At 39.0% G+C, this 26,428-nt stretch overlaps 1 protein-coding gene across 1 annotated transcript in view; it reads left to right on the forward strand.

The window, feature by feature from the left end:
* Fbxo47 (F-box protein 47) overlaps positions 1-26,154 on the forward strand; it is a 33,321-nt gene extending 7,167 nt beyond the window's left edge. Inside the window, exons 4-11 of the mRNA XM_052197023.1 lie at positions 2,516-2,592; positions 6,227-6,304; positions 9,663-9,771; positions 12,058-12,234; positions 20,566-20,712; positions 22,127-22,269; positions 22,856-23,015; positions 24,077-26,154. Coding sequence (XP_052052983.1) covers positions 2,516-2,592; positions 6,227-6,304; positions 9,663-9,771; positions 12,058-12,234; positions 20,566-20,712; positions 22,127-22,269; positions 22,856-23,015; positions 24,077-24,189 — 1,004 coding nt within the window. The 3' untranslated portion in view covers positions 24,190-26,154. The remainder of the gene's footprint in view (positions 1-2,515; positions 2,593-6,226; positions 6,305-9,662; positions 9,772-12,057; positions 12,235-20,565; positions 20,713-22,126; positions 22,270-22,855; positions 23,016-24,076) is intronic.
* The last annotated feature ends 274 nt before the right edge of the window (positions 26,155-26,428 follow it).

Here is a 26,428-nt window from a genome sequence, read left to right on the forward strand (position 1 = left end):
CTGTTTCTGTTCTTAGATATTAAACTTACATTTTTCAGAATCTTAACTTTGAACATTATAAATTTCAATTTGCATTTTCTACTGAATAGAGCAGATGGCCAATGTTGAAAGAATACTGCATCTGCATCTGACATTATTTTACTTTAAGAACCTAAAAGAAGCTGGTCTCTTTTAAGAAAAAGAGTACCTGTGTTTAGAAAAAACAGTCAGCCAAATGCAAGGGTTTTATGGTAAACTGAAACCCTTAAAAATAGGAGATTTGCAGTAGAAAAGGCAGCCAGTATGCAAATTTACCTTGCAGTCCCAGCTATGATATAACATGAGACACGATGCCAAAGCATGAAAGGAAAAGAACTTAGACTAAAGCCAAACACTGAGAATAACTCCCTATAAGCAAAAGTAAGGAGGGTTCATGTTTAAAATCCAATCCTGGTCATGTGTTACCCAAACATAGCAACGTCTAAAAATAAACTTGGTTCCTATAGATTCTTCAGGATTATATAATCATTTTATTATGTAAGGGCTAAATGTAGAGAAGTGATTATATTATATAAAGAATAAAAACTGGAGAAAGTGATATTCAAGTATATCTTTCCCTACCTTATATATCATTTTCAGTTGAATGCCTTTGTCCTTACAGGAATGTTAACAATGTATTGCCATTTTAGGAGGACACAGTACTTAAGGGAAATAAATCATACATTATAGGTCACTGTCACTATAGTTCAAAGAACATTTTACTGAGAAATTGGAAAGTTTTTTTCTTTTTTTTCAATGTCATGACATAGAATCCTACACATTATTAACATACTAGCCCTATAAAATATCTCTGAGGGGCTGGAGGGATGGTTCAGTGGTATGGGACACTTATTGCTCCGGCAGAAGACTGGGGTTTGTTTCCCAGCACCCACATAGTGGTTCATAACTATCTGTAACTCCAGTTCCAGGTGATCTAAAACCCTTGGCAAAACACACACATAAAGGTTTTTGGGTGTTTTTTGTTTGTTTGTTTGTTTTTTTAAGATTGATTTATTTTATTTATATGAGTACACTGTAGCTGTCAGACACACCAGAAGAGGGCATCAGATCGCATTACAGATGGTTGTGAGCCACCTTGTGGTTGCTGGGAATTGAACTCAGGTCCTCTGGAAGAGCAGTCAGTGCTCTTAACCACCGAGGCATCTCTCCAGCCCCCACATAAAGGTATAATAAAATCTAATGTGAGCTGGGCAGTGGTAGCGCACACCTGTAATCCCAGAACTTAGGAGGCAGAGGCAGGTGGATTTCTGAGTTTGAGGCCAGCCTGGTCTACAGAGAGAGTTTCAGGACAGCCAGGGCTATACAGAGAAACCCTGTCTCATAAAAACAAACCAAAACAAAAAAAAAATCTAATGTGGACGTACATACATTTAATCCCAGTACCCAGAGGCAAAGGTAGGCAGGTCTTTATGAATTGAAGGCTAGCCTGCTCTGCATAGCTAGTTCTAGGACAAGCAAGGCTAAACCCTGTCTAAAAGGTTATGATTTTTGAAGAGAAAGATAATTATTTAATCCAATCTACATAATTTCTGTGAGCAAAAATAACTTCTAACCTCAGAAATTTTAAATAATGACATAAAAAATTCCTTTTAGTTTTGTTTTTGTTTTTGAGACAAAGCCTCTGTGTATCCCTGGCTATCCTTAGTATGTAGACCAGGCTAGCCTCAAACTCACAGAGATCCATTTGTCTTTGCCTTCCAAATACTGGGATTGGAGGCATGCATGCACAGATTTTTTTTTCTTTTTTGAGACATATTTATTTATTTATTTATTTTTGGTTTTTCAAGACAGAGTTTCTCTGTGTGGTCCTGGCTGTCCTGGAACTCACTCTATAAACCAGGCTGGCCTCGAACTCAGAAATCCACCTGCCTCTGCCTCCCAAGTGCTGGGATTACAGGCATGCACCGTCATGCCCAGCGAGACAGTTTTTTGTGTAGCCTTGGCTATATTGAAACAAATAGCTCTGTTTCAGTCCTACCTCTGCCTCCCAAGTGTTAGGATTAAAGGTGTGAGTCACTGGCACCACACCCATCTAATTTTTTGTATTTTGAGAAATACATAATCTCTTCCTATACTTTCTATATATTGGACAATTTTTATAATGTTTTCCTTTGTTGATATGAGATTAATCCCAAGAGATACAAGAATATGTTATCAACAGAGTAAAGATAAAGTTTCCCTAATATATCTTTATGCCTTATTATTTTATCTTTTAAATCAAACACTCTGACATTTGTCTTATATTATGTATATCACAAGTTTTTGGCTTTTGCTAAAGCTAGATGGACATCAGCACCACATGGTGATTGTCATGCAGTGTATGTTTTTTTTATTATTCCTCCCAAATATTTGTGTAAAAGCTGTATTATAATCCACAGTGATACAGCATACTTAATTTTTAAGGAATGTTGTGCTATGCTGTTGATAAGTTTGAATTTCACTGTAACTTTTTTCTCATGTCTCTTTCCTTTCTCAGGTCTACTATTTAAAAGATGCACCTTGCTGCTTCCCACCAAGGAAAGACTGAAGTACATTCACAAGATACTCTCAGAAGTAAGGTCATACGCCAGAATTAGTTCACAATCTCGATTTCCAGCAAAGATAACTTTTCACTAATGCCATATATTCTTTTTAAGCCTATCTTTTCAAATGTGTGTGTGTGTGTGCATATGCATCATGTGTGCCTGGTGCCCATGGAAGCCAAAAGAAGGCATCAGATCCCCTGGAACCTGATCTACAGGCAGTTGTGAGCCACTATATGGATGCTAGAAGTCACACCAGGATCCTCTGCCAGAACAGCAAATGCTCTTAACTGCTGAGTCATCTCTCCAACCCCAAACCTATCTTTTTTCTTTTTTTTTTTTTTTATTATATCTAAGTACACTGTAGCTGTCTTCAGACACACCGGAAGAGGTTGTCAGATCTCATTACGGATGGTTATGAGCTACCATGTGGTTGCTGGGATTTGAACTCAGGACCTTCAGAAGAGCAGTCAGTGCCCTTACCTGCTGAGCTATGTCTCCAGCCCCCAAACCTATCTTTTAAAGACAGGATTTGTTTTATTTTTCAATTGTGTATGTGTATGTGTATGTGTATGTTTGTGGGTGCCCATTGAAACCAAAAGATGTCAGATCCTCTGAAGTTGTAGGTAGTTGTAAACCTCCTGATGTGGGTACTGGGATTCAACTTATATTCCCTGAAAGAATAGCAGCATGCTCTCTTAACTACTAAATTATCTCCTAAACAAAAATATTTTTTTTAAGACAGTGCTTCTCTGTGTAGCCTTGGCTGTCTGGGAACAAGCTCTTGACTGGGATGGCTTCAGATCCACCTGTGTCTGCCTCCTAAATGGTGGGATTAAAAGGCTTGTGCCACCACTGCCCAGCTCCCTAAACTTATAACTAATAAGATTTCATGAATTAGTACCAATAAGTGAACAATGATGATCTAATACTTTACCAATAACTTGGAGATTACAAAACATGATGTAATATAGTATAGTTATCTCTTTTGTCCACAATTTCAATTAACCACAACTAACTTCTATGAAAATGAGAAATGCTAGACAAAAAGACTTCATGAGTGTTAATTGTGTGCCATGAGTGATTGTGCAGTATATTTTATACCACACAAGAATATTAACGCAATGAGTATTCTGTAGTCAGGATTCTCTAGAGTCACAGAACATATGGGCAGTTTCTATATAGTTAGGGAATTTATTGATGACTTACAATCTGTAGTCCAACTCCCCAGCAATGGTCAGCAACAGCTATGGATGGAAGTCCAGGGATCTAGCAGTTGCTCAGTACCATGAGGCAAGCAGGCAAGGAAGAGTAAGTCTTCTTCCAATGTCCTTATATAGGTCTCCAGCAGAGGGTGTGGCCCAGATTAAAGGTATGTGCCAGCGTGCTTTTAATCCCAGATGACCTTGAACTCTGAGATCTCCTATCTTAATCTTCTGAAATTCATAGCCACTATGCTTCAAGATCTCCATGCCAAGATCCAGGTCAGAAACTTGTATTTCTGGGCCTCCAGATTAGGATCATAGGTGAGCCTTCCAATTCTAGACTGTAGTTTATTCCAGATATAGTCAAGTTGACAACCAGGAATAGTCACTACAGTATTCTGTAATATTTATTTTTGTGTGTGTCAGGGAGGTCAGAGTATAACTTTATAGTTATCATCTTTTTCTTCACATGGTTCCAGGATTGAATTCGGATCCTCAGGTTTATGAGACAAACACTTTATCTTCCAAGCGGTCATCTCTTTCACAGCTGCCAAAGTTGTTTAAAGTGGTGATTTAGGGGCTGGGGATGTAGCTCAGTTGGTAGATTATTTGCTTAGTCTGATTTGATCCTTAGCACCTCTTACCCAGGGCACTGGCACAAGTCTGTAATCCCAGCAATCAAGAGGCAGAGGCTTGAGGATCACGAATCAGTTATCTCTCCTAGGGAACCAATTCAAGGCCAGGCTGGACTACAAGAGACCTTGTCTCAAAGAATAAAACAAAGTGGTCCTTGTGAGCCACAGGAAACCTGGCTGAAGACTGAGAAAGGGGCAGCTTTTTTCCTCTTCTTCTTCTTTCTCCAGAACCTCATGGGCTTTTTTAGTGGTGCACAACTTTAATCTCAGGACCATAAATTAATGTCTGGAAGCTTGTCTACATTTTTGTTGTTCTTAGCCTCAAGGCTGGAGAAGTGGCTCAGTAGTTAAGAGCACTGACTGCTATTCCAAAGGTCTTGAATTTAATTCCTAGCAACCTCATACATAAAATAAGAGAAAAAAAAAAAAGAAAAAAAAAAAAAAAAGGACTGGCACAGGCCTCAAGCACAGAGATCCAGCTGCCTCTGCTTCATAAATTCTGGGATTAATGATATATACCAGCAAACCTAGCTCTCCACTTTATTTCTTTTAATAAGATTTATTTTTATAAACATGAATATATTGCCTGAGTGTATATGTATATACATATATTTACACACATGTGTATATACATTTATATATACACATGTCTATATTGTATATATGTATATATATGCATGTATGTATTATGTACATGACTGGAGAGTGCTAAAGCCATAAGAGGGCATAGGTTCCTCTGGAACTGGAGCCTGAGGATGTTTGTGACTCACCATGGGGGTTCTGGGAACTGAGCACAAGTTCTCTATAAAAGCAGCAAGTGCTCTAATCTACTGAGTCACCTCTCCAGCACCTTTACTTTATATTTTGTATTGTTTTGAGAGGGGAAGTTTTAGTTTTAGTGTTTGTTGTTTGTTTATTTGTTTGTTTGTTTTTGAGATAGGGTTTTAGTATGTAGCCTTGGGTAGCCTGGAACTCACTATGTAGACTAGGCTAGCATCTTGAGTGATGGGATTAAAGGTGTGTCTAATTATACTTGGCTCTGCCTTATGTTTTGGAAACATCTCTTGTTGAACCTGGAGCTCCAGCTTCCTGTCTCAGGTGTAGTCTAGCTGAACAGGGAGCCCTGGAGATCCACCTGTCTCTCTCCAAAACCATCCCATACTCAGCTGTTTTTTACAGAGATGCTGGGCATTCTGCTTCCCTCTGCCTCCCAAGAGCTGAAATTAAGTGTGGCATGTGTTGAAGGTAGTGTGTGCACCTTTTTTTGTTTTGTTTTGGGTTGGTTTTTTAAGACAGTTTTTTTTTTTTCTGTAAAACAGCTCTGGCTGTTCTGGAACTTGCTCTGTAGACAAAGCTGGCCTTGAGTCACAAAGATCCGACTACCTTTGCCTCCCAATTTTGGGGATTAAAGGCAAATGCCACGATGCTTGGCTATAAAAGATTTATCTTATGTATGTGAATGTTTTGTCTATTTGCATACCACATTTGGTCATCAGATTCTATGGGACTATAGTCATACATGGTTATGAGCCATCAATTGGGTGCTGGGAATAGAACTCAGGACCTCTGAAAGAGCAGCCAGTGCTTTTAACTGCAGAGCCATCTCTCCAGCCCAAAGTTTTTCCTTTAATAAGAGCTGCACTCTGTTTCAAGATGTCTCCATTAGCCAGACATAGTAGTGCATGCCATTAATCTCAGCAGAGGGAGGTAAAGGCAGGTGGATCTCTGAAGCCCTGTCTCGGGGCAGCTGTGTGTGATTTCTACAATAAACCTGAGTGTCAAGTTCATTATTGTATAGGTCTACTAACAGTTACTCTCTTTACAGGTTTCCTGCTTTAAATTCAATGGCTGTTCAGCTCCTTTGCAGTGTTTAGGATTATCATGTTACGGCATGTTTTTACAGGTACATTGTTTAATGAAAGAATGAAAGGAATGACTTTTAACTGTTAACAAATAGAGCATTGGAACCCCTGTGTGAGCTGTAGAAGGTATAATAATCTTAAAGTAAAGTTGTTACCATTTGTTAAGGGTCTGCTTGGGTTTGTAACTGGTGAGAAACACTTAGCATTTATTTACTCTACACAAGTGTATTAAAACTTTTCTTGTTTGCTTTTTGTGGCCTGGGGATTGAACCTAGGTCCTTAGGGATACTAGGTAAGCACTCTACCACTAAGCTGCAACCCAAACCCATAGCCAGGCTAAGAGACTATAGATTGTATATATGTACATGTGTTTATAATTTTTGGTTGTTTTTTTGTTTGTTTGTTTTGTTTTTTTTTTTTGAGTCACTATGTAGCTCTGGTTGTCTTGGAACTCATTTTATAAACAAAGATGGCCTTGAACTCAGAGATTTGCTGCTCCTATGTCCTAAGTGCTGAGATTAAAGGCATACACCACTACACCAAACATTTTTATGAGCATTATGAATTTAAACTTTTGGACTAGTTTTTTAAAATGTGACTTTAGAAATCAATTTATTATTTCAAAATATATACTAATCTCTTACAGGTAAAATGATAAACAGATAAAAATAAAAAGTGTCATTTGTTAACCCTTGTACCATGTGGCAGACACTGTCCTAAATAGTCTACATGAATTATCTAATTTAAAATTAATTGCCACCTTTGGCACTTAGCACATACCTCAGGACGCCACCTGAGAGTTTTATGCTGCATCCCAGGCTGCCAGCAATCAGCTTCCATGCACTGAGATTCTTGACTTCCTACTAACACTCTTCCATGACAGATTTTTTACTTTTTCTTATTTGTTTTGTACTTTCTATCTTTGGATTAAGTATTAAAATATGGATTCATGTATAATTCAAAAGGAACAAAAGAGATAAAGTAAAAAGCTTCTCTCCCAGGCCTGTCTCCTGTCTACCAATTTCCTTTCACCACAAATAATCACTGCTTGGCAATTTTCCTCATTCTAGAAGGAATTGTAGGATGCTGGGATTAAAGATTGTATGTTTTGGCTTTTCTAGACAGGGTTTCTCTGTGTAGCCTGGAACTTGATCTTTAGATCAAGTTGGCCTCACACTCAGAGATCATCTACCTCTCTGCCTCCCAAGTGCTGGGCACAACCATCATCTATCTGATTAATTTTTTTAAAATGTGTATAGGTCTGGAGAGATGCCTCATCCATTAGAGGGACTGTCTACTCTTCCAGAAGACCCAGGTTCAATTCCCAGCATGCCTATTCTGGCTCACAACCAACATAACTCCAGTTGTAGGAGGTCTTTCAGCCCTCTTCTGACCTCCATGGGTACCAGGCACACACATGGTATACATGCATGTATTTTTTGAATGTATGTATGTGTAAATATCAGAGGGACAACTTAGGAATTCAATGTTCCTTTCACCTGTGGCTTAGGTTTTACCACCTGCTGAGCCATCTCACTGTCCCAAAAAATTATTTTTTAAACCACTAAAATCCAGTTAAATATTTTAAGGATTTACTTTTGGCGCCAAGAATGGCGACACACACCTTTAATCCCAGTGCTCTAGAGGCAGAGGCAAAGGCCAGTCTCTTTGAGTTAGAGGCCACCCTGGTCTACCTAATGACTTCTATAGGCCAACCAAACTTACATAGTGAGACCTTGTCTCATTTCTTAAAAACAAGTCATAATCAAATACAGTTACCATGGGGCTGGAGAGATGGCTCAGTGGTTAAGAACACTGACTGCTCTTCTAGAGGTCCTGAGTTCAGTTCCCAGCAACCACATGGTAGCTCACAACCATCTGTAGTGGGTGGGGGTCTGATGCCCTCTTCTGGTGTGTCTGAAAGACACTGTACTTATATTCTTAAAATAATAAATCTTTTTAAAAAATACAGTTACCATGTTAAAATGGTAAGTGTATCATTTATAAACAATATTGAAATGACAGGTCTAAGAGTCTTAGAATAAAACTAAGCTACAGAGGCTGAAAACATGGTCCAAGAAATAAGAATACTTGCTATGTAAGACTGCATTCAAATCCCCAGCCCATAAGTAAAAAGTTCTTATTGCCCGATGATCTGTGACCCCGTCCATAGGGCTTACTGGCTGCCAGCATAGCCAAAACCTACAAGTTCTGAGTTTGATGAGATAGTGGCCCAAAGGTATGAGGAGTAGCATGTAGAGGAAGAAACCCAGCATCCTCCTGTGTGTGTGTGTGTGTGTGTGTGTGTGTGTGTGTGTCTGTGTGTGTGTAGCCTCCATGGTCACATACATTCTTACATATGCATTCACAAAAAGAAATTAATAATTGACTTAGTTTAGTTTAATTTAAGTTTAAAAACTAAGTCACAAAACTGGGACTACAATCCCATTACTCAGCCTAATGCAGGCATATGTAGAGTTTGAGGCCACTCATAGTACAGTAGTGAGTTGGAAGGCTATAGAAATGGTTCTTCAGTTATGAGTACTTGATGCTCTGGCAGAACACCAAAGTTTGGTTCCCAGCACCAATAAGGGCAGCTCAAAATTGCCTGTATCTCCAACTCTTCTGGCTTCCACGAGTATCTACACTCATGTAGCATAACCTCACAGAGACACATAAACATAAATAGGAAAAAAACCTTCATAAAAACTTAAAATATGCTGGACGGTGGTGGTGCATGCCTTTAATCCCAGCACTTAGGAGGTAGAGGAAAGTGGGTGTTTGAATTAGAGGCCAATCTGATCTACAGTGTGTGTTCCAGGAGAGCTAGGGCTACATAGAGAAACCCTGTCTTTTTTTGTTTGTTTGTCTTTGTTTTTGTTTTTGTTTCTTGAGACAGGGTTTTTCTGTTTAGCTCTAGCTGTTCTAGAACTCACTGTGTAGACAAGGCTGGCCTCAACTCAGGAATCCGGCTGTCTCTGCCTTCCAAGTGCTAGGGTTAAAGGCGTGCACCACCATTGCCTGGCTCACAACCATCTATTACACCCTCTTCTGACCTCTGTATATCAGGCATGCATATGGTACACAGATAAAGTAAAATAAAATAGGCCAGGCGGTGGTGTAAACCAAAAATAAATAAATAAATAAATAAATAAATAAATAAATAATAAAATAAAAAATAAAAAAAAGATACTTCCTTCTCAACCAAAAAGAAAGATTTTGAAGAATTTTTAGGTTGTAATTATGTAAATTTCTTGTGAATTTGAATAGCTCCAGAGAGGTAAACATTGCATATCACCTAGGTCATATGCTAAAAACAGCTTTTTTATATTAGGAAGTAGTGGCTTACCCTTCCAATTTGTGTCTGAACTTGTACACTGTTTCTTCTATTTTCTTCAGACCTTAACAGCAGGTTGGGATGAACTTGAATGCCATCGTGTGTATAACTTCTTATGTGAGCTGACTAATCTCTCCCGAAAGATGCAGACTCTTGTCTGCAACAAACCAGGTAAAGACCTTTGGTTCAGAGATAATATTGTGTAGAAATGAAATGTTAAGAAGAGGTAGAGTTCAAAAGTCTATGTAAGGCAAGTTGTGGGCGCTGGGCCTGTAGCTCAGGTAGCGGTAGGCTCAATCTCCAATGCCATGTGAGCTGGGATGCCCCATGGGTGTGATTGGCTTCCTTGGAAGTGGTTGTTTCTCTGGAGTGCCTTGACTAACACAGAAGGACAGGAATGACAAACCCTAAATCTAAGATAATTCTTCTGGGGAAAGTGACTGGAATTTATAAACAAGAAACTCAACATTTGTAATACTATTTATTTTATAAATACCAAAGCAAACAGAAAGCTGTAAAGCTTAGACTAAGCGACTTTATTTGTATACTCTATTTGTTACTATATTTTTCCTTTTCTGCTGAATTCAAACATTTCAATATAAAAAAAGGCATAGATAAAAGGGCAGATTTAGTTATGTACTTGCTTATTTGGAGTCTCGTGTTTCTTTTCTTTTGGGCAAGGAACTGCTGAGGTTTGAACCTAAGATATTAAATGCAGTAAGCTCTACCATTGAGCTACACCCCAACATCAAGAGTCTCACTGTGTAGTACAGGCTGTCTTCCAGCTTAATATGTAGGTCATTCTAGCCTCAAATTTACAATCTTCCTGCTTCACCCTCCTTGAAAAGGCAGATTTAGAAACCCAGTGACTGATAACACAATTTAAACCTGTCTTTCCTCTGATCAAAAACTTCTGTTAGCTTCTTAACCTTAAAAATTCAAAATAAAATCTAAGCTACATAAACTACATTTCAAACTCTGCCTGATGCAAATCCCATACTTGAGGTAGAAGCAGTAAATCTCTGAATTTAAGGCCAGGCTGGTCTATATACTGAGGTCCAGGATAGCCAGAGCTATATAGAGAGATTCTGGGTCCTAAATAACTAAATATGTAGTAAAGCATACCACCCACTGTAATAGTCTACTTCCACATGTTGTTCTTTACTCACTGAGTTTCCAATGCTCTTTATGCAGTTGTACCTCCCTGGTAACCTTTTTCCCTTTCCTCATTTTCTGAAATACCTTGTATCTCTTGTGCTTTAATACTTAATTTGGAGTCTGGAGAGGTAGGGTAGATGGTGGTTCAGTGCTTTCCCTGCATGCCCCAACACTGAGTAAAATTGATATGGTGGCACAAGCATGTCATCCCAGCCCTTTAGAGTTGGAACCAGAGACTCAGAGTCATCCTTGGCTATATACCCAATCCAAGGCCAGCCTGGAATACAAGAAATCCTGTTTGAAAAATAAGTAAGAAAGAAAGAAAGTAAGTAAATGAATATCAGGCCTTGCTCATACCTCTGATCCCATAACATGGAAGAAAAGCCAGGGATGTTAGGAGTTCAAGACTAGTCTCAGCTACATACACAATATATATATATAAATTCTGGGCTATATGAGGTCCAGTCTCAAAAAACAAAAATCGTGGGACTTGGCAGGTAAAAATAGTTGAACCTAAATTCCCTAGGATCTGCATGAGAGAGAGGAGAGAACTGGAGAACTGACTTCCATATGAGTGCCATGGCACATACACACATACACATAGGCATATAAAGAGAATTTAAAATGTAATAATCTTTTAACCATACATGTGATATACATATATATATATACAGTCAGAACACCCATATACATAAGTAAAAACAAATATAATTGAAAAATTATTAAGCCAAAATATTAATAAATCATATAACTTCTTAAAATGTTTATGGAAGAAAGTAAAGTACTACTTTTAGTATAGCTACGGTGATGATGTATGTCTGGTCTTTCTTTACATTTATTTCCCTTTAAAATGAAAATCTGGCTGAGGATGCAGCTCAGCTGGCAAGAGTACGTGCCACCACATAAGTTGGGTGCAGTGACAGACCAGACCTGTAACCTCAGTACTTAGGATGTGGAAACAGGAGGATCTGAAGTTTAAGGTTAGCATTGACCACATAAAGAGTTCAAAGCCAGTCTGGGATGTATAAGACCAAAATAAATAAATTTAAAACTATATAAGATTCTGGTAAAATTGAGCATGGATTTTGATTTATCCATTATTCAGATTATTGAAGATAAAGTAAAAACAAGCCAGGCAGTGGTGGCGTACTACTTCTTGGTGACTCCCTGTTTATACACTCAGCTTATGATCTTTCTTTTAACCACAGTGGTTAATGTCTGGCTCTGATCACTATCCAGTATGTAACTTACCTTTCTTTTTAAAAAAAAAAATGGCTTATAACTCCCTTTTCTTCATAGGAAGTGCTCGAAAACTAGAGTTAAGGGTTAGACTGTTCTGTCGGAATGTCCTCCTTGATCACTGGACCCATCGAAGTGACTCTGCATTTTGGTTAACTCGAATATTAAAGCCATGGCCAATGGTGAATCAGGCAAGATTGCTATATATTATCTTTGGACCAACATCTCCTCATGATGGTGAGCGCCATTTTTTTTTCAGAGATGAGTGTTATATACCTGGCTAATTAATTTTTCTTTTGATAAACTTTTTAAAAACTTTACTGGTAGCAAGCACTATGGCACACACCTTTAGTCCCAGCAATTGGGAGGCAAAGGTAGGTGGATCTACTTGAGTTCGAGACCAGTCTGGTCCACAGAGTGATTTCCAGGACAGCCAGGGCTACACAGTGAAACCCTGTCTTGAAAAACCAAAAACAAATAAACAATCCCACAACCACCAAAAAAAAACCCAAACAAACAACAACTGAAAACCCAACCCACCTTTACTGGTTGGTGCACACTTTTAATCTCAATACTCAGGAGGTAGAGGTAACATAGCTCTGTGAGTTCAAGGCCAGGCTGATCTATGTATCTGCTTACTGCTCTAAAGGCAGTGAAACCTAGAAAAATGGAGCCTAAAAGCTAGGCAAATCCATACAATAGCCTCATGCAATGGCCAACTTTATTCAGAGCATCAGAAAATGTATAACTCTGAGGGTAAAGAAGAGTCACATGATTAAAATGTCCAATCACAAGTACAAGCTGCATGTGGCAAAAATGTTTTTATATAGAGGCAAATAAACAATAAAAATAGGCAGTTGTAATGAGTAATCTGAAGTAACTCTTTATCTGATTCACCTGGGAGGAACATGAAAACGCATTCCAGGAACAATTTCATGTTTTTGAAGAAACTGAGGTCATAGGACTCTTGCCATGTTTTCTTGGAGTTTTTTCACAAGCACACAGAATTCTCCTCACAGTACTGCATTCTTGGACTACTGTTTTCTGACACGTATTAAGTTCCAGACCAGTCAGAGATACATAGTCAGACTCTGCCTCAAAAATAAATACAGAAACAAACAGACAAACGTACATTGATTGATTGATTATGTATGTAAGTGTAAAATGGTGTGTTTGTGGAGGTCATAGGGCAATCTGCAGGAATCACTACTCCCTTTATACTGTGGAGTTCTAGGGATGGACCTCAGGTCACCAGGCTTGGCAGCAAGCACCTTTACACCATTATCCACTAAGCCATACAGCAGGCCCTAGGAAAGCCTTCTGTCTTTACTCAGCTTCATCATTGCTAATGTTTAAAGTGTGCTTCAGGGGCTGGAGAGATGGCTCAGCAGTTAAGAGCACTGACTGCTCTTCCAGAGGTCCTAAGTTCAAATCCCAGCAACCACATGGTGGCTCACAACCATCCGTAATGAGATCTATGCCCTCTTCTGGTATGTCTGAAGACAGCTACAGTGTATTCACATATAATAAATAAATAAATAAATAAATCTTTAAAAAAGAAGTATGTTTCATTATTTCAAAGACAAATGACATTAACTGATGCAAACCCTAAGATTCAAGACAGAAACTATTCTGTTCTAATACAGAACCAGATATATGTTCCTGTCATCTTGTATTTACCTGAGTGCTGCTTTTCCAATCTGTGCTTGGTACCATGGAGAACTGATGATGCTGAGAAACAAAACAGCAGCCTGCGTCAGTAATTTACTCAGTTTTAGATTTTCAGATTCATAATTGGATTTTCTTTTGTTACCTAGGTTGTGCTTAGATTGGTGTTAAAATTTATCTTACATTTCTATATTCTACCTTTATCAGTAGATAACCAGTTTTAATGCACATTGGCTAGCAGCCAGGAATTTTATTTTGAAATTAAAATGTTGTGTATATGCCACAGAGAAGATTGGTGATAGATGAGCAGATAGAAGGTGACTGAGCTGCTCTGGTGCAATACAAATGTTTGAAAAAGGCTAACAGAAGCATGCTTCTTTCTAGAAGGATGCCAGTGGATTTTATTTGACTTTAGTAAAATTATAGCAATTGATGTACCATCTGTATCACAGGGTAATGTCATCTTTGAACTAAAAGTGCTATTTGAAGTGGGAAGATAGTTCAGTAAGTAATATGCTTACTGTATACACATGAAGATCTGACTTTGATCCCAGCACCCAGGTAATATAGGTCACTGGGTTGTGCTTGTAATCCTAGCATTGAGGATGTAGCAACAAATGTCTTCTCCCTGGGGCTCCCAGCCATCTTAGCCTGATCAATGAGCCCCAGGTCTCAGTGACACACTCTATCTCAAAAATTAAAGTAAATGAGTCCTAAGGAATGATCTCTGGCTTCCACATGCACACGTACTCACACATGAACAGGATAAAATAAATAATAAGTAGATAAAATCACTATTCTTTTATATGAAGCAGAGTTGTGACTTAATGTTAACATGTTAATATAGAAGACTGGAGAGATGGCTCAGTGGTCAAGAGCACTGGCTGCTCTTCCGGAAGACCTAGGTTTGTTTCCTAGCACCCACATGGTGGCCCACAACCACCTATAACTCCCATCCCAGGGGATCCAATGCCCTCTTCTGACTTTGGTGGCACCAGGCATGCATATGATACACAGACATATATTCATGGAAACATTTATACATATGTAATAATATAAACAAAATCTCTATAATCCCCAGTACCAGAAAAGTTGGATTAAAAAGATATGTTAACATATATATAGAAGTAATTCTGGCTTTTCTATGCCTACTCTGGCTCCCAAATAAAGTAATAGAGACCTTATATTCATTATAAGTTTTATTTAGAGCTATAGCTGGGCAGATACTTTTTTTTTTTTATTTTTTTTTTTATTTTTTTTTTTTTTGGTTTTTCAAGACAGGGTTTCTCTGTATACCCCTGGCTGTCCTGGAACTCACTCTGTAGACTAGGCTGGCCTCAAACTCAGAAATCCACCTGCCTCTGCCTCCCAAGTGCTGGGATTAAAAGCATGCACCACCACTGCCCGGCGGGCAGATACTTATCTATTATAATCCTATTATAAACTGTATATGGCTGTCCACTACTCAGCCAGGTGCCCCATTACTTGCCAACTTAGTCTTGCCTGGCTGCTCCTGCTCCATGGGTGTCCTCATGGCAACTGCCCTGGTGACCTGCTCATGGTAACTCTCTCATGATGAATCTCCCTCTCTCTCTCTCTGGTCCCCACCAGAGATCCTCTCTGGGATCAGAAGTCCTACCTCCTCCTTCTCTATAGGCTGGCTTAGCTGATCAGATCTTTATTAACCAATCAGAGGTGATGGAAAACAATTTTTATACAACATTACATATAGACTGCAACCAGATCTCTAGGCACAGTACTCAGCATCTGAGTACACAGTGCATAAAGCCATCTCCTTATATCTCTCCTTTTTAGTCCAATAAAGGCTCTTTCTCTTGTATTATTAAACTATGTACAATAAGAATAGTTATGAAAACTATCAGGAGAAATTGTATTCACGCTGTCCAGTCCATTTGTATTTGGTAACCTTGGAGAAAGTACTCTACTATTTATCCTCTCTTGGTAAGTTTAGAGTTCTGTACTTAATTTTCTATCATAACGTATATGTATCAACCTATGAATATACTTTTAGACTTTAAAACATACATTTTTTTAAATGTTAAACAACTTAAGCTTAATTATTAGTCTATAACTATAACTAGTCCTCAACCCCATCAGAGACCTGAGAATGATAAGTATTACCTGAGTAAACAGGAAGTGCAGAGCAAGCAGCTTCCAAAACTTTAGACATGACAGAGACAGTTGGCTACCTACACAATTATCCAAGATTCCTTTGCAATGTTGGAGCATCATCTTCGGTATATAACAGTATATAACAGACTTTTCTGTGAAGAAGGAATTATGAAGGACTTGCTTACCTTGTCCTTATAAAGGTTGGCAATCGAATTCTGTGTTCTGTTTGTCCATAGCTTATATGAAGGTTCTTTGATGTTCATTGTCTTAGTTAGGGTTTTATTGCTGTGCTCAGACACCATGACCAAGGCAAGTCTTATAAAAGACAGCACTTAGCCGGGCGGTGGTGGCGCACACCTGTAGTCCCAGCACTCTGGGAGGCAGAGGCAGGCGGATTTCTGAGTTCAAGGCCAGCCTGGTCTACAGAGTGAGTTCCAGAACAGCCAGAACTATACAGAGAAACCCTGTCTCCAAAAAAACTAACTAACTAACTAACTAACTAAATAAATAAATAAATAAATAAATAAATAAATAAATCGACATCACTTAATTGGGGCTGGCTTACAGTAGTTTCAGAGGTTCAGCCCATCATCATCAAGATGGAAGCAGGGCAGCATCTAGGTAGGCATGATGCAGGCAGAGCTGAGAGTTCTATATCTTCATCTGAAGGCTGCTAGTGGAAGACTGCTTCCAGGCAGCTATGACAAAGCCCTAGTCCACAGTGACACACCCACTCCAACAAGGCCACTCCTACTCCAACAGGGCCACACCCTCTAATAGTGTCACTCCCTGTGCCTAGAGAATACAAACCACCACACTCATCATCTTCCTAGAAGTGGATTGGGGTACTTCCAAGAGCTGAGACCTAAACTGGGCAGTGGTGGCGCACGCCTTTAATCCCAGCACTTGGGAAGCAGAGACAGGCAGATTTCTGAGTTCCAGGACAGCCTGGTCTATAGAGTGAGTTCCAGGACAGCCGGGGCTATACAGAGAAACCCTGTCTTCAAAAACCAAAAACCAAAAATAAATAAATAAATAAATAAATAAATAAATAAATAAAAGAGCTGAGATGTCTTGTTTTCTAAAAAGCCTTTTATTAATAAAACATCTTTAAATGCCATATTCTATACATCTCTGAAGTTTTTGAGGACCATCTATCTCTCTATATATAGTATAACTAAACAGACAAACATTGTTACTAGCTATTTACTATCTGTTCAACCTAGGAAACATATTTCTATAATTAACTATACTAGTACCTAACATAAACTTAAGTTTGATTGACTAATTACTAACTTGCTTTTCTTATTCTAAACAGTTTGTAATAGCAGATTTCAAAAGGACTAGAACATCACATTTCTTTTTCTTTCTTTTTTTTTGTTAAAGTCCCAAGTGCTGGGACTAAAGGCATGTTCCACCACCGCCTGGCTATCACAATGCATTTTTAAATAAGTTGCATAGGTACAATACCTTATACAAGAGTTGAAACATACATACAGCATGTAATAGCAAAAACTACCTTAAATTTATATCAATATATAAAACCCATACTAATGTAAAATATTTAGCTTGTTGATGTTCTTTAGTTTAAAAAAGTAGATTTAATAATCTACCCTTTTATCCTATCATGCCTATATCCCCGCCTTTTTTTTCTTTTTAATCCCTTCTCATCCTTTTCCCCACTAATACTAGATAGGAGAGAAAAAAGAATAAAGGAAAGAAAAAGAGAGAAATCCCTGAATCTAACCTCTTATTTTGTATTGTCCCTGACCAAGACTATTGACAACTTGTAACTAACCCCCTAAGATGATAACAGACATCCATCAACCATTGAACGACCAAAAGCCACTTACCCCTTTTTGGGGAATGGAGGGTCATCTTTTTTTTTATTTGATATATTTTTTATTTACATTTCAGATGATTTTCCCTTTTCTGGCTCCCCACTCCCTGAAAGTCCCATAAGCCTTCTTCCCTCCCCCTGTTTCCCCATCCACCCCTTCCCACTTTCCTCCCCATTTCCCCATCCACCCCTTCCCACTTCCCTCCCCCTGTTTCCCCATCCACCCCTTCCCACTTTCCTCCCCATTTCCCCATCCACCCCTTCCCACTTCCCTCCCCCTATTCCCCCATCCACCCCTTCCCACTTCCCTGTTCTGGTATTCCCCTATACTGCTGCACTGAGCCTTTCCAGAACCAGGGGCTACTCCTCAGTTCTTCTTGGACATCATTTGATATGTGGATTATGTCTTGGGTATTCCAAGTTTCTAGGCTAATATCCACTTATCAATGAGTGCATACCATGATTGATCTTTTGAGACTGGGTTACCTCACTTAGTATGATGTTCTCCAGCTCCATCCATTTGTCTAAGAATTTTATGAATTCATTGTTAGTACTCCATTGTGTATATATACCACATTTTTGTATCCATTCCTCTGTTGAGGGATACCTGGGTTCTTCCCAGTTTCTGGCAATTATAAATAGGGCTGCTATGAACATAGTGGAGCATGTATCCTTATTACATGCTGGGGAATCCTCTGGGTATATGCCCAGAAGTGGTATAGCAAGGTTCTCTGGAAGTGACGTGCCCAGTTTTCTGAGGAACTGCCAGATTGATTTCCAGAGTGGTTGTAACAATTTGCATTCCAATCAGCAGTGGAGGAGTGTTCCTCTTTCTTCACATCCTCACCAACACCTGCTGTCTCCTGAGTTTTTAATCTTCGCCATTCTGACTGATGTAAGGTGAAATCTCAGGGTTGTTTTGATTTGCATTTCCCTAATGACTAATGATGTTGAGCATTTTTTAAGGTGCTTCTCAGCCATCCGAAGTTCTTCAGGTGAAAATTCTTTGTTTAGCTCTGTACCCCACTTTTAGTAGGGTTATTTGGTTTTCTGGGGTCTACCTTCTTGAGTTCTTTGTATATATTGGATATTAGCTCTCTATCAGATGTAGGGTTGGTGAAGATCTTTTCCCAATTTGTTGGTTGCCGATGACACCCTTCACAATAGCCACAAACCATATAAAGTATTTTGGTGTGACTCTAACCAAACAAGTGAAAGATCTATACAACAAGAACTTCAGGTCTCTGAAAAAGGAAATCTAAGAAGACCTCAGAAAATGGAAAAATCTTCCATGCTCATGGATTGGCAGGATTAATATAGTTAAAATGGCCATCTTGCCAAAAGCAATATACAGATTCAATGCAATTCCCATCAAAATCCCAACTCAGTTCTTCAAAGAGTTAGAAAAAGCAATTCTCAAATTCATCTGGAATAACAAAAAACCCAGGATAGCTAAAACTATTCTCAACAGTAAAAGAACTTCTGGGGGAATCAGTATCCCAGACCTCAAGCAATACTACAGAGCAATAGTGTTAAAAACTGCATGGTATTGGCACAGTGACAGGCAAGTTGACCAATGGAATTGAATTGAAGACCCAGAAATGAATCCACACACCTATGGTCACTTGATCTTCGACAAAGGAACGGAAAATATCCAGTGGAAAAAAGATAGCCTTTTCAACAAATGGTGCTGGTTCAACTGGAGGTCAGCATGAAAAAGAATGCGAATTGATCCATTCTTATCTCCTTGTACTAAGCTCAACTCCAAGTGGATCAAGGACCTCCACGTAAAACCAGACACACTGAAACTAATAGAAAAGAAACTGGGGAAAACCCTTGAGGACATGGATATAGGGGAAAAGTTCCTGAACAGAACACCAATAGCTTATGCTCTAAGACCAAGAATTGACAAATTGGACCTCATAAAATTACAAAGTTTCTGTAAGGCAAAGACCACTATCAAAAGGGTCATCTTTTTTTTTTAATTTTTAATTTTTTAATTTTTAATTTTTAATTTTGTTTTGTTTTGTTTTGTTTTTTAGATTTGGTTTTTTCGAGACAGAGTTTCTCTGTGTAGCCCTGGCTGTCCTGGAACTCACTCTGTAGACCAGGCTGGCCTCGAATTCAGAGATCCGCCTGCCTCTGCCTCCCAGAGTGCTGGGATTACAGGCGTGTGCCACCACCGCCCGGCAAGGGTCATCTTAAAACTGCTTCCTGCTGTCTGGGGGTGACCTCTCCTTGGGGAGCCCTAAAAATTGGGATGTGGTCACTCTTAAGAAATCTAGCTGTAACATTTGTTGTCCAGTCTCTGTGTGATATAAAAGTGCAACTGAAGAACTGATTGGAACAGCCTGAGAGGCTAGATGACTGGGGTCATCTGCTTTGAAGCTGTCCTAGAAGCAAGTTTTGATAAAACAACAGCAAAGGCAGTCTGAGTTGAATCAAGCAGGATACTGGAATAAATATGTCTCAGTGTCTCAGCATCCTTGAGGATGAGTCTTGCTGCTTTAACTTTACTGGTGTTGGTTCTTTCTCTTTGTGAACATATAAATTTTCTGTATAGATAATGTACATGTCTGCATTAACACGTGCATGGAATGTGCAGTATGCACAAATCAGCTAAAGGTGATTCTTTGCCTTTTGTTTGATCAAGTAAGGCAGTTGTCTTTCTTTATTGATTAATTTGGACTATAACCAAGCTGTAATATTATTTTTCATCCTTGTCATTTGAAAGGATGGCACAATAAGTCCTGAGAACATTCTAGCCAACAAGAGTTATTGGCTATGCATAGACCCTTTCATGTCTCAGCAGTCTTAGTGCTGTTCCCTGTACTGGATTGTGTGATCCTTTTCATTCTAAACAATTCCTGAAGTCTTTATCACAAAACAATCTGTTTTATTATATTCTACCCTTTGTTTCGATCCAGGGCAGGTGATTTGGCAGGAAATGATAGAAGGACCTACAGATGAATCCAGTTTGAAAGGTTTGGCTAATGCCATTAAGTTACTGTATGACACAGGTGCTAAAGGCTGGACAGCAGATGATGTCATCAGTCTTGTAGATGAGCTATCAGGTAAAATATATATTTATTAATATGGAATAACAGAAATTTATTATACAACCATAAAGGTATACAGACAATTCTCTAGGTAACAAAGAATGTTTTAGAAATTACTAATTGTGGGGCCAGAGAGATAGCTCAGTGGTTAAGAGCACTGGCTGTTCTTCTAGAAGATTGAGGTTCAATTCCCAGCACCCACATGGCAGCTCACAACTGTCTGAGATCTGACACCCTCACACAGACAAGAATGTAGACAAAAATACCAATGCACATAATATTAAATGAATTATTAAAAATAAGTCACTAATTGCTCAATATGCAGTTTTAATTTTATTTTGTTACTTTCTGCTCCAAAACATTTCTAGTTTTGTATTATGTTTTTTCTTTTTTTCTTTTTTTTTCTTTTTTTTTTGGTGTGTGTGTATGTTTTTGGAGTGTGTAAATACTGTGATGTAAGAATGGGTTTATCTCACTTTCCAATGTTTTAAATTAAATTTGTTCTTTGACAATTCATGCGTTTATCCAATGCATTCTGATTACTCCTGTGCTTCATAGGATTACTTCATAGGATTCATTCTGATTACTCCTGAGCTCTCATAGCCCCCTCACACTCCCTTAACTGCCCCCTCCTCCCTATAAGACTTTCTCTCCATCGTGTCTTTTGTTTTGTTTTGGGACCCTCTAAGTTTACCCAGGGCTGTCCACATGAGCATGGATATGGAACTGTCCGTTGGAGGCTAGTGGACTCACCAGCAGGTACACAACGGCTCCCACTTCACAGCACCCATCAGCAGCTGCCAGCTCCCTAGGAGGGATTCAGTGCCCAGTTTGTAGATACCTATTATTAGATTACTCCATAGCTCAATGAGTTTGCTTACCCTCATTTTACAGGTTCACACACAGACACACCCTTCTAGATTATATAAAAAGAAAACCTGCTGATGGACAGGAGAGAGTAAAACAGTTACTTTAGACTCTGAAGTTTACAGGGCTTTATTCTTACATATGGTGCCACACTGGTGGCAGATGTATGTGAAGAAGAACTTTTTTGACTAAATAAATAGCACAACAGTAAAAGCACCACAGCGTGGAGGTGATCGATGTCTCTGGTTGAATGCTGTAATTGAAAAACTAAAACATGCTAGGCATGGTGGCCATGCCTTAAATCCCAGCACTCAGGAGGCAGAGACAGGCAGATCCCTAAGGCCAGTCTGGTCTACAGAGTGAGTTCCAGAACAGCCAGGGCTACACAAAGAAACCCTGCTGGGGGGGGGGGCGGGGAGAAAAACCCTAAAACATTATTTCTGAGGTTTTGTCTTTTCACTACATTCCCAATAAACTAATACAATATTGGATGTGTTTAAAGATGTTTACTACAGCAATTATATAATTTCTCATTAAATAACTGTTCTTCGTCTAATAAAAGTGGTTCCCCGGGAGTGGCTTCTGGAGAATAATGCACGCCTCCTAATCCTGAGCGGGAACAACATCTGCTTCACTTTCATGGCGAGTAAAGCTGTAAATGGGCGGGCCATTGAACTTGCAAGACTCATAGTCTTTTTGGCTTTGGTAAGGAAAACCTTTTTCTCTAGCAAGTTATTTAGCATTACATTTGACCAAAAGTGTCTGTGTGTGTGTGTGGGGGGGGGGATGTGTGTGTGTGTGTGTGTGTGTGTGTGTGTGTGTGTGTGTGGTGAGTGAGGTGGGGTACGGGGAGAGACACTATCAGGAACTGAGATACACAGAAAATATAGAAAAAGTAAGTATTAAAGTATATACTGTATTTGTTTGTCTTTGATTTTTGAGGCAGGGTTTCATATAACCAGGCTGGCTCCAAACTCAGTATGTAGCTAAAGTGGCCTTGGATTTTCTGGGCGCTGGGATTATAGGCATGCACCATCACACTCCATGTTATTCACTTACTAAGCATTTCCCATTTATGACTCAGTGGGATGCCCTAAGCAATAAACTATGCTATATCACAATCCTGCCCTCTAGTAAGCTATGCTATATCACAATCCTGCCCTATGTAATAAGCTATGCCCTATGTGATAAACTATGTTTCATCATAAGTCATCATTGCCACTGCCACTGAGCAGCTCTACTGCTTTCTTCACATGGAGACTGATAGCAGTGCTTTGTGCATGTGATTCAGGTGTGTGAGAAAGAGTTGTACTGCATGGACTGGACAGTTAGAATGATGCAAAAAGTCTGCAAAGTCTTCAACACTGCAGCAGAGAGAAAGAGCTTCCTGCAGAGCGTAGCAAATGCCTTTGCCTGTGTCACAATGGAGATGTTGCAGCCTGTTATGTCTGGTAAGTGAGCGTGCAGACAGTGCACAGGAGTGAGAGAGAGCCTATGGGGGGTGATTTTGTTTTTTGGGGTTTTTGTTTTCTTTTTTTTGAGACAGGGTCTTTCTCTGTGTAGTCCTGGCTGCCCTAGGACTCTCTGTGTAGACCAGAATAGCCTTGAACTCACAGATATCTACTGACTGCCTCTGCTTTCCAAATGTTGAGACTAAAGGCCACCACAGTAGACCGAGTTAATAGATATTAATTTAGTTTGGTGGCCAACACAATTTACACTTATTTGGGGTTGTTTGTTATTTTAAGCTTTTTTTTTTTTTTTTTTGGAATTCATGGAGATCCACCTGCCTCTACCCTACCTCCCAGTGCTCTGATTAAGGGCATGCATGATGACACCAGACCTTTATAAACATTTTTTTAAAATTATTGTCATTTTTATTTTATTTATTTATTTATTTATTTATTTATTTTAAATTTTTTTTTTCGAGACAGGGTTTCTCTGTGTAGCCCTGGCTGTCCTGGAACTCACCCTGTAGACCAAGCTGGCCTTTAACTCAGAAATCTGCCTGCCTCTCCCTCCCAAGTGCTGGGATTAAAGGTGTGCACCACCACCTCCCGGCCTATTTTATTTTATTTTATCTGTGTACCATATGCATGCCTGATACACAAAGGTCAGAAGAGCGTGTAATAGATGGTTGTGAGCCACCATGCGGGTGCTAAGAACAGAGCCAGGATCCTCTGCAAAAGAGCATTGTGAGTCTCCTAGAGATGAGCTCTTCATGATCCCAGTTCATAGGTGAGAAAATGGAAGCACAGATATAACTTGACTTACCCAAGGTCAAAGTTAAGAGATGACCAGGGCAGACCAGGGTCTTTTCCCATGTTTTCTCTCTAGTCTAATTTCATGGCTTTAGTGATTAATAAAAGTAGTGGCTTAGTAAAAATCACCGACAAAAATTTTTGTTTAAATATTATTAGGGACACTTAGAACATCTTACATTCATGAGCCATGTGTTAAAATGTTTAACTTTTCCCTTTCCCTGCTGTCTGTCCTTGTGTATGTATCACAGGAGAGCGTGATGATGATGACAGAGGCTTCCTGAATTTGTTCCATCTTCTCCATGCTCAGGCGAATTTCCATAAGGAGGTGCTGTATCTGACTATGAATGCTATCTCTTCCTAAGTCAGAAAGCTTGTCTCTTAAAGGGTATGTCCCCCTGGACCGGCATTCAGGAGAGTGATGCTTTTTCACATCCAAGGATAGAACCTATTGAACTCTTGAGAATTTAATTAACCAGAAACGTAAGTTGCATAGGACTTTAGCTATAACTGTTTCACTCTGATTATTAGAAAATAGCAGGCAAACCCAAGAATATATTGCAACTTTTCTGGAAAACAAGTTCTGGCTCTCCAGGTTTTGATAAATATAACATCAAACCAAATCATCAGAGTGTCAACTGTCCAAGAATCTGCCGCCGGTTCATCCTATCTATATGGCTTTTTGAAGCAAGAGCTAATTCTGCCTTATTAAGAGCAGGTCCACATTCAATGACTAGAGCTCTCTGTTCACTTTGCTTGCTTTGAGCAGATATGGCCCACATGTTCTCTAAGGATTTGTACTATTGTCTTTTAGAATGTACATTATGTAAGTTACATTCTTTACCACCTTCTTAGCATATGGTTACAAAACAATCTTATATTTCATTTATATTTGTATAAACAAAAAAATCCAGAATAAGTATATAAGTATTGTAGATAATATATATATGTATATATTTATATATGTATAGATACATGTTCATATATTTCCTGCAAGACAATCATACAAAAGTTCTACAAATGGAGGAAGGTGTGTGTGTGTGTGAACTGTAGTTTTCAGATAATGGAATCATCTTGTAACTTCCCTGGGGATTAGAGCAGAAAATTGCAAGCAGAAGAAAAACATAATAAAAGTAAGTAGCCAAAAAAAAAAAAAAAAAAAAAAAAAGCCGGGCAGTGGTGGCGCATGCCTTTAATCCCAGCACTTGGGAGGCAGAGGCAGGCAGATTTCTGAGTTAAAGACCAGCCTGGTCTACAGAGTGAGTTCCAGGACAGCCAGGGCTACACAGAGAAACCCTGTCTCGGAAAAAAAAATAAATAAATAAGAAGATAAAAAATAAAAAAATAAAAGTAAGTAGCTCTTCTGCTGCCAGAACAATCATCACAAGTCACTTCTCTTCTTGTAAGACTTTCCTTCCAGTTCCAGAAAGTGGGGTTCATGATGGGAACTGAAAGCACAGACTATAGAATATCCAAAGAGAGGGGACAGGGCAGGAGGAGAGAGAAAGTTTGTGGAGCCCCAGACACTCTAGGCCCATATAGTAGACCATCCACCTACCTTCACCTCCACTTATGTCAAAGTGGCTATAATGCAGGGGCCTCGTGTAGCTCCTCCTCCTCTTCTCCAGTCAAACCCAGGGATTTGTGCAGCTAAGCAAACACTTCACCACTGAGCTTCCCCAGCCCACACTCACCTTCCCACTGGATTCTCAGGGGCTGACCTTCTTATCATTGGCATACTGGGAGATCAGGAAATCACCTTCAGCAGTTGGATATAAAGAAAATCCATGAATTTTAACAAAAGGTTCAGTGAACATTTGATAATACTGAGGACAGTGAAAATTGTGGAGAAGTCAATATTGTGATATCAGACTTTTACTACATTTCAATAGCAAAAACACATGGAAGGATCAAATTAATTGCCTTGTTGTTGTCTAAGTATAATTCCACTAGTGGGAAGATTTGGGGGTTGTTTACTCCAAAGTTTATTTGAAGATTTAGGGAGGGAAACATTCTTGCTTTTTTTCCTCATTTAATTTTCTTCTGTTTAGTTGAAAAATTGATCTGTAACCAATAGCCTGGGCAGCCTGTGGTAACAGTTAGTGGCAGAGTACAAAGTAATACCTCAGAGAAGTTCACTCTTTCTCTGTCTCTGATAGTCCCATACCCACTTTGGAAAGATGACTAGATTTATCAAAACAGTGATTTCAAGTTGACATTTTCTTGGAAAGAAAAGGGAAAAAAGCAAATGTTACTGGGAATAGTATTTTAAAGATTATACTTACTTCTCTACTGTCTCTCTCTCTCTCTCTCTCTCTCTCTCTCTCTCTCTCTCTCTCTCTCTCTCTCTCTCTCTCTGCCTCTGTAACTCCCAACCTCTACCCTGAATAAACTCTATTCTATTAAAAAAAGATTATACTTACTTATATTCACTTACTATTTATTTTAGATTTCTTGAATTATGGTTTCTCTACATAACCCTGGCTGTTTTGAAACACACTATACAGACCAAGTTGGCTTCAAACTCACAGAGATCTACCTGTGTCTGCCTCCTGAGTGCTGGGATTAAAAGTGTGTGCCATCACATCTAGCTCTAAAGATAT

This window comes from Apodemus sylvaticus, chromosome 10, assembly GCF_947179515.1.
Source record: "Apodemus sylvaticus chromosome 10, mApoSyl1.1, whole genome shotgun sequence".
Taxonomy (NCBI): domain Eukaryota; kingdom Metazoa; phylum Chordata; class Mammalia; order Rodentia; family Muridae; genus Apodemus; species Apodemus sylvaticus.